Consider the following 12,852-nt stretch of genomic DNA (forward strand, 5'->3'; position numbering starts at 1 on the left):
TTAATTGTCTTTAAAATGTATTGAATGAACCCTCTACCTAGTCAAGGCCATACATCCCTTATGGGAAATCTCCTTATTTGTATGTGTCTCTGATGTACAATTGCCTCTTTCAATGTAATTCATTTGGAGCCTTTTTTATCTTGTTGTTCCTTGACCCCTTTCTGTGCAGAATCCACTGTGGGCTCGTTTTTTAGGTCGAGCCTGGGCAGTGCACGCGCTACTCTGCAAGGCATGCTGTATTCAGATATGGACTTGAAGCGCTGCCCACTCTCCACCCATATTTGTCATTCGCTTGTGTCATTGTCCTTCGTAAATGCTGGCTTCTGATTCGTTAATAGGCTTGTTAGTCCCTCCTTAGTACCGCCTTGTCTTCATTTGTAACCTCCCATGAGGACTGGTCTTTTTACTTTGGTTGTTACACAGTACATCAGATTTAGTCTGTAAGCACTATTTTTTTTTTTTATACGTTTCTCCTACTGCAGGCACAACATGCTTTCCTGCAACATTCAGCCTGCCATGCATGCTTTCACTTTCCAAGCGGCCCGGTACAATGGCGTCCACTTCTTTGAAATGAAATCGGTCTAGTATTTACAAGTTGAGCTATTGGTATTGTAAATGACAATGCCTTTTATTTATGTGTTAAATATAAAAACCTAAATAAAAGGCTTTGTCATTTACAATGCCAATAGCTTAAACTCTTGCAAATGCGAGACCTATTGCATTGCAAATGCTTGTTCCTTTTCTCTTTTTTGTCCAAAGACTGCAACAAATTCGAGTGGCAAATGAGACATCATGTAGACAAATGTTTAAGGCCATTTGCCATGACTTTGCTGATCTATTTTGTTGAAACATGTTTCCCCCTTTTTTATTACACACATTTCTCATGCATTTTTTATTTGTATTTTGCAGTGCCTCAGGCAAATGGGAAAGCTTATGACAGAATGTTGGGCTCAGAACCCGGCCTCTCGCCTTACAGCTCTACGAGTTAAGAAAACTCTTGCCAAAATGTCAGAATCACAAGACATTAAGCTCTGATCCATGCACAACATCTCCTAGAGGATTGGACATGCCATCCATGGCTGGAGAAAAGAAATGACCATTTTAATAATATATATATACATATATATATATTGAAATTCCCTAGAGAGCCGTGGCACGGTTCGTGCAGATCCAGAGGGACAACTGGAGTCCTCTGCGCCACATGGAAACATTGTTGAGCATGGAATTGCCTCGGTCTGCCTGCTTTGAGTCTAAAGCATGGTTTCAGTGACTTGTTCAGAACTACCTTTTTTTGCTTTCTGTGAAAGCCAATAACGGTTGAGAATTTAAAAAAAAATGAAAGGATACTGCTTTAATTTTATAATGAAAAAAAATGTTTATTGTAGAAGTTAAACTATTGTTTCATACAGAACCTGAAGGCACTGTGTCTAGAGATACAACGCAAACAATATATTTTCTGTTTTAGTTTTAATAACAGTTGCACTCTACCAACGTCAGAGAAAGCTCGAGAGGAAAAGATGATCAGCCGTCGTAGGCCAGTCCATACACACGTTCTTGCTGTGGGCAGATATATACTAAATGTACTGTTTCTTTTCATTTCTCACTCTGAAGAAAAAAATAGACTAAACGAGATACCTACGCTTTTGACAGTAAAAAGACGAGGGTAAACAATTGGCCAGTCCCCTTTATTTTGTAAATGGTGTGAAAATCGTGTCAAATCTATTTCCCCCTTTTTTCTCAATTGCAGTATTTGCTAGTATGGCAGCCAACATGCCTAGGAAATCCACACATCTCAACAGAGACACATATATTTGGTTTCAGTTGTCATTTATGTGGCCACTGTGAGCTATTTTCAAAGATGGTGGCCAGTTATTCTGAAACTGGCACACACATTAAAGGACGATCCATTATTTTGCATTTAATAGAACTCCCTATTAAGCAGTTGTTTTTTTATCTGTATGGTAGTTACTAGGAAGTTGGGAAAGAAAGCAATGCCACAAATTAGGTCTTGTTTCAAATTCCACAAAGAGAAGAGAAAACTGATTTGGCCAATTGTATGCAGCATATTCTGTAAAATTTCATACGAAGCATCTATTCAAGAAAAGTGAATATGCAAGAGTTTTCTTTTTGTTCATAATTAAATAAAACCTTTCTCTAATACAAACTCTAAGAAAATAGCCGTAAGCATTTGCACAAGATTTTCAATTATGCTGAAGTCTGAACGGCCACCTTTTACTCTTTTAAATTAGTGTTGCTTTCTCTTTTTCCAACTGTGGTGTTGGCCCAAAGGGGTTTGTGCCATTACGTGGCTACCAGGAAGTGATATTTACAGCTGCAGACCTTAAACTGAAACTCCATACACAGGCCATTGTGGAGGTGCAGTTATTGGGGAGCATATAGACGTTTGCAGCCTTGCTGCCTGAACTAGGATTTTAGATGTCATTTGAACTGCTATACTTCACCAGCACCAAAACTAACATAAGAAAATGTTAGGACTAATGCAAGCTAAGTGCCTTTTCGCATGTGCACACAATCGCCTTTCAGTGGCAGGTACTCCGGTATTAGCCAATCCGTCTAACTGTGCCTGGGTACTGGATCAAGGGATGTATTTAGGCGTTTATCGTATCACTAATCGGAGAGAATATTTATTTCCTACTTCAATCTAGAGTGATTGCAATATTTGTCTTTGTATTTGCTCATGGTAAGGTGACCTTGTAGTCAACCAGAGCAGTGGAGTCGAATAGTATTGTAATTTATTTCAGAAAGCAGCCATGCCCTAATCTCCAGACTAATCATCTGTGGGAAGTTTGTCCACCACCTCTCTATTTCCTTAGCTAAATCCCTCCATAGCTTGAAATAATTCTTCTGTAAATTTTTGTAGTGGCTGTACGTAGTGAAAGATTTTACAATTATGGCAATATTTTTTTTATTGTAGTGAACCGATTTGGAAAAGCTCTGACTTGGAGGGATGTTGGCTTTTCACAGTCCTTCTGGAATTAGTCAGCACCTTGAATATTTAGTTTTAATTTCAGTTGTGGTTATGTTTTTTACACACTTAACAAGGAAAAATATTGAAGATTGTTTTGAGATTCATAAGTCAGAATATCCATAGTGTGACAGATTCAGAAAATGCAAGCCTGTGCTGTTTTAAAAAAAAAAAGCAATTTTCTCTGAGTGAAACAGCATGGCTGTTACCCCTCTTCGTCCTTTTAGTTGACAAGGGTGCCCCACCATGGTGTTTTCTTGATGGATCTTCTTGGTTTAGTCTTGAGTAGAGGACGCAAGTGTCAAATTTAGCTTCTAGTCAATCAAGGCAGCTGTCATAACTGTGCCAACTTCAGACATTTTGTGACACTGGTGGAGTTTCAAAAGTGATGAAAAATATTCTAAAATAAGATCTTTGCTGGAGGAAAACACGACAAAAACTACTTTAGTTTAGCCTCAACATTGTGCACTTCACAGAAGTATTTGTAGATTTTAATTTTACACTTCCCTCTATATTTTGTGGTACTCTCCCTTTGTTTATGATACATTCAATGCATCTCTTTTTACCTAAATGAAAAATGGATCATATTTGGTTTTTCGATATCTGAACAGGAAAATTGAAAGAAATGCAACTTTATTATTCACAGTTTGAGAGGAAGGATGGTGACAAAAATGCTGTAGCACCTGTATAGAAACAACACCTAAACCTTGGTCCAGAGAAAGCCAGGCTCCACTTGAGCCTTAATCTTCTGGTTATTTTTGTATCTTTTTCTTCTAAAAAATAAGAAAACATTATTTTGTATGAAGTTTATTTGCCACCATGCAACAACCAGACAATTGAGAAGATAATCTTCTGTAGTTAGAAAAAGTCATATAGTGCCGTAGTTCCCTCACAATAAAACTGACTGACAAATGTATCTCAATTCCGGTCTCCTTTGGCAGTTGCTTTGCGGAACCATTCTTGACTTAACTGCAAGAATTTTCTACTGTCTGAACAAAAAAATATAACCCAATCTATGTACAGAACTTTTTCTATTTTTAACGAATATTTCTTTCCAAACAGACTGCTCAAAAATTGCTTGCTTTTCAACTAAAGCTCTTTCTATTTAAATTATTCCATTACTATTAAAAGTCAACCTATTTTCAATTTTTTCTCTGAAATGTTCATTTCACAGAACTGAGACCATTATTAAAAATAAAGTGGTTCAGATAAAGCCTAGATAGCCCAACACGTGGAAAGAATTTGTCATAGTTGATATTGCGTATTTATTCAGTGTTCAAATGCATTGCATTTGATACAATGTTCCTAGAATGCTGGTGGATACTAAGCTAGCAGCCCTTGGCTTGTTTTTAAGAAAATGCTCATTTAGAACCTTTGCTTGGTGAGATAAAGCGAGTAAAGCTGAAATGCTTTATATTTCCCGAAAATTCATTTAGTGCTTTTTTTATTTTAAAGAAAATGTTCACTAAACCCTCTCCATAGTACCATGCAATTATGGACCACAACAGAAGTATTGATTTTATTTATTCACACTGTACAAAGCACTGTTTCATACCTTCAACCTCATGTTGAAAACATGTTTAAAATTTTAGAATTTGTGCAGGCTTTGAAAATAATGGATGTCAGAGCCACGTTTTGCAAATGTTGGGGGCAGGAGGGTATTCGTAAATGTTACATTATACAGTTGTCTAAAGTTAGAAGAGCTATTCAAATTGAATTGGAGGTTACAGAAATCGGCGTGGAACCGGATCTGATTTATCTGTTTCTGTAGAGCATTATAGAAAGCCTTTACTTGAAAGTTTTCAAAGTTGGAATACAGAAGGATTTTTTATTTATGTACATTCTATTGTTTGTTCTTTACTACTGGGGTCCTGAAGCAGGCAGGTGCATCCAGTAATAAAACTAATAGCATCTCTTTAAACAAGTACAGCTTTATTTATATGACAGAACAATCACTGTGATAAAGAGGTTTTCAAGGTTAGCTTACCAACTGCCCTGCCAAATCTGTTGAGGAGCAAAACAGTGGTTGTGTTCTGTATATTTGGTAGTCATTTTGTTAATAAAGTAATGCCAGTTCCATGGTAAGGAGGATCAATCAAGCTGCAGTCTTTTTAAAACATTATCTATTGTTGACTGAGGGACAAACCCCGTTATAGGATGCTCAGACCATCAGAAAGTGATACAAGTACTTTTCTTGGCACATGTTGGAAGTGTAATTGTACACATCATCTTTTCACAGTTGTAAATGTTCTAAAAATGCACACTTCATTATTTTTGGGATCACACGTTGAGGCAGAGAGGATTAACGAACTGAGTGGTGGTAATGTTGGACAAGAAGGAACTCGGAAGTAGAAATGCTGCATTCAATTTAAGCATTCGTAAATATGGAATAAAACGCATGATAGAGAAGGACCTTTATGATGTACCAAGAGTTCAAAGTTGAAAGGCAGACATGTCCTAACACTCCCTCTCCACCCATATGTACCCTGGCAATTGTGAACAGTGATTTTTGACACTGGCTACCTGCAGTAGTTTAGCAGACGAGAGCCATTCAGAAAAATTGTAAGATGTCCTTTGCAGCATATTAAGAATATGTACTTCTATATACACGCTAAATATGGTGTATAAGACATTCGCCAATTTTGCCATATGGTCCGTATTCCACCAAGTTTGTTTGATGTCCCACATCTAAATAACCTCTCAGTTTTTCAATTGTATGATCCATATGTTAAGCTCACATGAAGGTACTGAGGTGTTTATACCTAGATTGTATTTTTAGTGTTTCTCAGGTGTTTCATACTAAGCAAAGCGTCCAGCAATTGGCACTGTTAGCTGCCCAGTGCAAGCTTATTTCTGTTACAACAGCAAAACTGTACGAAGATTAGCATGAAAGCAGGAATTTTTCAGTAGCACATAAGGTGTTTAGACTGTAACTGGGTGGTTACTTTTCCAAGGAGTTAGTTGGTCAAGCGATTCTTTTTCTGGAAACCCGTGCCTTAACAAATCTGTAAATACTGTAATTTCAATAAATGACCAGGGAACAAGCTGTTACATTGTATTCGTTGCACACCGTATATGATTGTTGTGTAAAACATTCCCCGAATAAATGGTTCCATTCTCCCGTGAATGTTTTCATTTTTTGTATCGCAACTGTACAAATGTGCATTGCGATGGAATACTCTGTTATACTGTGTAACATTAAGAAAAATGCTCACTGTTCCACCATTTTCTTGATGTTGGCATATCATTGAATCTTTTCTGTGCTTTTAATACCTCTCTGCAGCAAGTGCTGTTGCTTCAATTTAATTTCTTTGCAATGTAATATGGAGTAATCTGACTTCCCACTTATTCAGCAATAATAATACAATTGCCCCCACACAAAAAATAATTTAGAGTACGTTAATAAAAAGTTTGTAAATATTACTGCTATCATTTTCACCAGGGCCACTGGAATTATGCGGCAGGGAAGCTCCAAATTAACTGCAAGAAAAGGCACATTATTCAGCATAATGCTGCCCATTTTTGCTGGTATTCATTATTTTGTTTTTTGTGCACATGCTAATACAGCTTGGACAATGAATTCATTGCACCTCACTCGTGTCAGTTTATTAACTAAATTTAGAAATAAGCAAATGGAAGATGACCAGTTAATCTTTGCTAAGGGATTTTCACATCATGGTGCAATGTTTTTAGTAACTTTTGATTCGTTTGAGCTTGAAAGAGAATTTTTTTCGTTAAAATCTGCTGATTATGCAGCAGGCGATAGATTATGTGGCAAATTCACAATTATGCGAAAAAAAGCTAGTGCAGCAGAATTACATAAATCCAGTGACTCTGATTGACATATTTAAAAAAGATGCATTGATTAAACAATCTCATTCATCAAGATGCTCTGACCAACTAAAGGGAATCCCAATATAGCTTGGCACTGTGTCCCAACTAGCCTTTGTTGTTTCTACGCACACTGGCCACCCCGTGCCTCTCTCCATGATAGGCAGACATGCTAGTGGTGGGGTGGTGTTCCCTGCAGATTTTTATAAATTCACTACTGAACATCCTCTAACAAGCTTCAGTGCCTTATTTAACTGGGAAAGCTAGAAGTGTTCATCCTCGATGACGTCACTTAGTTTTTACCTGTAGATTCCTCACCTTGTGAATCTCCCCCGATGCCAGACTGGATTCTAATTAATAGTTTTCCTGTGTCAGTAAGTGGCACTCTGCTCTGTCTTGATGTTGGGTGAGAATTACTATCAGCAACTGGATAATCTCATTGGCATACTCTGACCACATCCAGATGCTAGACATCATTGGTCATGGTGATGATGAGAGTAATGAGATGGCTAACTTGTTCCCGCCTATTAATACCAATACTGCTGAGTACTTAGCATTCCAAAACACCAGTGGCTGAGATACTTTCACAGAGATGGAATTTGAATGCTCTTTGGGGCCACCATCTGAAGAGATGGTTAATTTATGGCAGTCCTTAAGAAGGCAGCAGATGTCCTTAAACTACCTTTCTCTATGATTGATGACAAAGCAAATCTCAATACAGAGATTCCTCAGTTAACATCTTCATCTACAGAGCCCTTTCTCCTGTTTAATGAGGCCCTGATGGCACCTACTCTGTCCGTGTGAAGTAAGCCATCTTCATCCCTTATGGTGAGTCGCTAGATTGCTTGTTGTTGCTTCGCAGAACGGGGGATCCGCAGCTTTCTCTTGGCTCACCCTGCCTCTGAAAGCCTTGTGCCACAGGTATCCTCCTGCACTAAACAGGACCAGGAATTATTTCTCATTGCACCTCCTGATTGAATGGGACCTGCCTCTTGTCCAGGTACTCCCACACACTGTAGGAGATGGCACAGATGGCTGTTCCTGGCTTCATGGACCATCTTTGGAATATGTTTGCTGAGGAGGTTGCGATGGGCAGAATGCAGTAAAACAGATATTGAGGGCAGACATACACACTGTGTACTCGGTGGCAAGGTCAATGTCATTGGGCTCCATAGTAGCCATCTGACGTCATGCCTGGCTCCACTCTAAAGGATGTCCAGGCAAATATGATAGATTTGTCCTTTGATGGTTCCTGTCTGTTTGACAAAATAGCTCATTCAGTCCTTGAACATTTTAGGCAGGGGCAGGCCATGGCTCTCTGGAATTGGCTTTTCCTGCTCACCAGTTTCGCAGTCAGTATTGCAAGTTTTGCGGTTATTCCAAAGGTATATTTTTCGCAAGCATCAAGCCCCTCAACCAGTCCAACAGCAGGCAAAATAATTTCTCTAGCAGTATAGGCAGCATGGTGAATTCAAGAACTGACCATATCGGAACTAGCCATCCTCCTTCACCATGTCCTCCCCCTCCTTCGCTCCTGCTCCACCTGCAAAACCGCTTTTGTTTTCCCTTAAGGGAGCACAGTCAGCCTGCCAAATGGATATACTTAAAGGCTTGGCTAGCAATCACAATAAACAAGTGGACCCTGAAAATCACAGAACAAGGTTATGTCATGCCTATCGTTCATCTTGGCCAGAAACCCACAGTAGCCTCTCTAAATGCTGCAAGAACACTAGCCCAAAAACAGCCAAGTTTTCAAATTTCTTTCTGAAATGAAGATGGTTGTCCATAAGGTGAAGATACAGGTTTGGGGAGTTCCACAGGACTGCTGCCAAATGCTTTGCTAGGGCCAAATTGCAAAACTTCAGATTTTGTGCCGGCCTATAAAATTCAACTCTGGTTTATAGGTTCTCAGGGCCGGTGTTGTAGAGAACCTTGTGAGCATGGCACAGGAGTTTAAAGCTGGCTCTTTTCCGAACTGGAAGCCAGTGTAAGTCTACTAGACAAGATGATGCTGAGCCAAATCTATTCATATTGCAAAATAGCTTGGTCAATCCATAATCAGGGGGTTTATAAAGTGTGCTAGTCACCCCTGAGGGTCTTAAGGCGCTGGGGGGTGGGTGGTAGGCAGCTCCTGCTCGGTCGTAGAGCAAGATCTTGAGGTCCTTCCTGAAGGTGTGCAGGTTCGCGGAGCGTCGGATGTTGACTGGGAGGTCGTTCAAGGTCTTGGCTGCGATGTAGGAGAAGGCCCTACTTCCTGCTCTGCTTCTGCGGATGCGGGGGGTATCTGCCAGGGCGAGGTCGGCGGATCAGAGGTTCATTTTGGGTGCGAAGAAGCAGACTCTCGTTGAGGTATTTGGGTACGATGTTATGGAGGGACTTGTAGGTGTGGGTGAGAAGCCAGAAAGTTATTCTCTTCTCGACGGGGAACCAGTGTAGGTCTCAAAGGTGTTGAGTCACGTGTTTGTGCCATGGGGTCCCGAGGACGAGTCTGGCTGTGGCATTCTGGATGGTTTGGAGCTTGTGTAGAAGGGTCCTGTTGATGCTGGCATAGAGGGCGTTTCCGTAGTCCAGTCTGCTGGTTATGAGTGCGTAGGTGGCGGTTTTTCTGTGTTTGGGGGTATCCATTTGAAGGTCTTACGGAGGATGCTGAGGCAGTTGAAACTGGTGGAGGCGACAGCGTTGATCTGGCGGGTAATAGTGAGGAAGGAGTCGAGGATGATGCCGAGGTTCCGGGCGTGGTCTGTCTGGGTGGGAGGACTCCAGAGGGCGGAGGGCCACCATGTGTCGTCCCAGGCGGAGGTCGAGGGTCACAGAATGAGGACCTCTGTTTTCTCTGAGTTGAGCTTCAGGCACCTATTCTTCAACCAGGCCGCGACGTCCCTCATTCCTTCCTGGAAGCTGAGCCTAGTGTCTTCAGGGTCCTTCGTGAGGGAGAGGATGAGCTGGGTGTCATCGGCGTATGATACTATGCTGAGCCCATGCTGTCTGACGATGGCGGCGAGGGGGGCCATGTAGATGTTGAAGAGCGTGGGGCTGAGCAATGATCCCTGTGGTACTCCGCGGGTTCGGAGAGGAAGGGGGGCAGTCTGATCCTCTGGCTTCTACCGGAGAGAAAGGAACGGATCCAGTTGAGGGTGGTTCCTTGTATACCGGCGTCGGGCAGTCTAGCTGCGAGGGTGTGGTGTGAGACAGTGTCGAAAGCTGTAGAGAGGTCTAGTAGAATGAGGGCTGCGGTGTGCCCCCGATCGAGTAGCATGCGAATGTCGTCCGTGGCGGTGAGGACTGCGGTCTCGGTGCTGTGGTTGCTGCGGAATCCGGACTGGGAGGCGTATAGGATGGAGTTCTCTTCGATGAATGCGGTCAGTTGGGCATTTACGAGTCTTTCAGTGACCTTGGTGGTGAAAAGGAGCAGAGAGATGGGCCGGTAGTTCTTCAGATCTGTTGGATCGGCTGTGGGCATCTAAAGAAGGGGCTTGACTTCTGCCCGCTTGCAGTCGTCAGGGAAGATGCTGGATTGGAGGGAGGCGTTGATGGTCTGTCCTAGTTTGGGGGCGATGGTGGTGGCGGCCCTGTAGTAGATGTGTGGTGGGCAGGGGTCCGTGGGGGCTCCTGATCGGGTTTTCATCATGGTCATGGTTATGAGTTCCACAGTGGTGGGCAGCCAGGGGGTGATGGTCGGCTGGTAGTCAGCGAAGGTTGAAGGGGTGGTGAATGGCGCCTGATCGCTGAAGTGGTTGTAGAGGGCCTTGATTTTCAGATGGAAGTAGGAGCTGAGCTTGTTGCAGAGTTCCTGGGATGGTGGGATGTCTGTGGCCTCGCTGTGGGGTTTGGTGAATTGCTGTATGATGCTGAAGAGTTCTTTGGCATTGGTTGCATTGGTGTCGATTTTGTTCTTGATTAAGGTCAGTTTGGTGTCCCTTATGAGCTGGTGGTACTCCTTCAGGGCACTCCTGTGGTTGTTCAGGTCTGTGGTTTTCCAGCTTCGCTATTTTTTCTCGAGGCGTCTTCAGGTGTGCCTGGCAACTTGGAGTTCGGTGGTGAACCAGGCGGCCTTCACGGGGGCATTGTTTGGCAGGGTGGGGAAGGGGGTGAGATCATGTTGGCGCATCTGGTGATCCAGCGGTGAAGTTCTTTGGCTGTAGTTGTGGTGATGGGGGTGTCTAGGAGGAGGGTGGTGTTGAGATGCTCCTCTGTGATTTTGCTCCAGTTCCTTCATGGCAGGTGGGGGGCTGGTTTGGGTGCGGTGGTGGTGTTGAAGGTGAAATGTATGCAGTGGTGGTCTGTCCAGGGTGGCTGCGTGGTGTGGCTGAAGTGAACATTAGACCCTCCTGTGAAGATGGGGTCGAGGGTGTGTCCTGCTCTGTGTGTGGAGGTGTTGATGAGCTGCTTCCGTCCAACGTAGGGGAGGTTGTCGAGGAGGGCGTTGGAGTTTGGGTCGCTGAGGTTGTCGAGGTGGAAGTTCAGGTCTCCGAGAAGGATGTAGTCCATGGAGGTGATGGCATGGGGTTCGACGAGGTCAGTGATAGCTGTTGTGGCCAGGGAGCGGGGTCTCGGGTCTGTAGGCGTGGGTGCCACATAACGTGGTCCTGGGGGGAGGTCTGGAAGTGGAGGTGTTCTGTGTTGGAGTGGGGGTCACTCGTGCTGGAGGTTGAGTGTCGGATGGTGGTCTTGTGTGCAATGGTGAGTCCTCCTCCAGGGCGGTGTGGGCAGTCCTTCCTCTGGATTTTGTATCCATTGGGGATTGCGGTGACTGTCGGGACCGGAGGTGGCGTTGGTCCAGGTTTCTTGAAGAAGACGACGTCGGGCGCGAGGGTGTCGATCAGGTGCCAGATCTCTATGGCATGTCTGTGGAGGGAACGCACGTTGAGGAGGATGCACGTCAGGGCATCGGTCGTGCGGGCGTCCCGTGGGCCTGTGGCGCTGTAGATGGTGCAGGAATGTTGGCAGTGTCTGCAGGAGAATGGTCCGTGGATGGTGTTAGGGGAGGAGCTCTTGCAGTCCTGATGTCTTCGGGGGTCGAGAGCAAGGAGGGTGGCAGCGTCATATCCGCGGGGTCCTGGGAAGCCCGGGTTCCTGGCGCTTGCCGCAGTCGGGTCGCAGACGGGCGCAGACGGGCTTGCCTTAGGCACACCAGCGGCGCGACCGTGCAGCGGTCGGCATTATGCAGCGGTGGGAACAGGGAAGTGGGAACGGCGAGGGGGAGCTTGGTCATGGCATTTTAATTCACTCGAAGTCTTGAAAAAAGGTAATCTGCAATGCCCATAAAGAGGGCATTTCCATAGTCCAGCTGACTAGTAAGGCCTGGACTATGGTTTTCTGCCAATCAACTGGAATAAAAAAAACAGTCTTCTCAATATATTGAGAATGCCAAAGCATTTACCACAGGTGGCCTTAATGTGTTGTAGCATTGAAAGAGAATTGTCCACAATCATCCCAAGGGTTTTGGAGGACTTCTTAAGGTTGGGCATAGCCCCCAACATATCAGGCCTCCATGAGGCATCTCAGAATAGATGCTCCTCCACCCCAAATAGCAGGATTTCAGTCTTCTCTGCGTTTAACTTAAGACAATGACTGGTCATCCATCCTGCTTTTTCGTGAGGCACTCCCGCAGCTTGCCATGAATTTCCTACCATTTCTTTCCCAGTGATATAATCGGCTGGCTATCATCGGCATAGGAGTAGCCATCAAAGTCCCATTTCCTCACAATTTTTACCAGTGGAGCCATGTAAATGTTAAATAAAGTCGGGCTCAAAGACGAGCCCTGTGGGGCTCCACACACACAGATTTATGGGAATGGGATCCGAAAGTGCCGAGCTGCAGTGAGTATGATCTATTTTTTTAAGGAGGAACCGAACCATTGGAGAGCCTTTGAATGTAAGCCGAGGTCATAAAGTTTGTTAACTAGCCAGCTTTGTGAGACCGTATCGAAGACCGCCGAAAGGTTGAGTATGATCTTCATATTCAATAATGTGTAACAAAGTATAATCTCTTCATATCCATTGTGATGTCTTCAGCATGTGATTTCCAAGTTGGAA

General features: G+C 43.7%; 1 protein-coding gene across 2 annotated transcripts in view; it reads left to right on the plus strand.

Annotated features, from left to right (window-relative positions):
- Nucleotides 1-6,113, plus strand: part of BMPR1B (bone morphogenetic protein receptor type 1B) — a 308,301-nt gene extending 302,188 nt beyond the window's left edge. For both annotated transcript variants that reach the window (XM_085641155.1, XM_085641154.1), the window contains exon 11: nt 910-6,113. In XM_085641155.1, the coding sequence (XP_085497281.1) occupies nt 910-1,035 (126 nt within the window). In that variant the 3' untranslated portion in view covers nt 1,036-6,113. The remainder of the gene's footprint in view (nt 1-909) is intronic.
- The last annotated feature ends 6,739 nt before the right edge of the window (nt 6,114-12,852 follow it).

Source organism: Triturus cristatus, chromosome 2_2 (genome assembly GCF_964204655.1).
Source record: "Triturus cristatus chromosome 2_2, aTriCri1.1, whole genome shotgun sequence".
Lineage (NCBI taxonomy): Eukaryota > Metazoa > Chordata > Amphibia > Caudata > Salamandridae > Triturus > Triturus cristatus.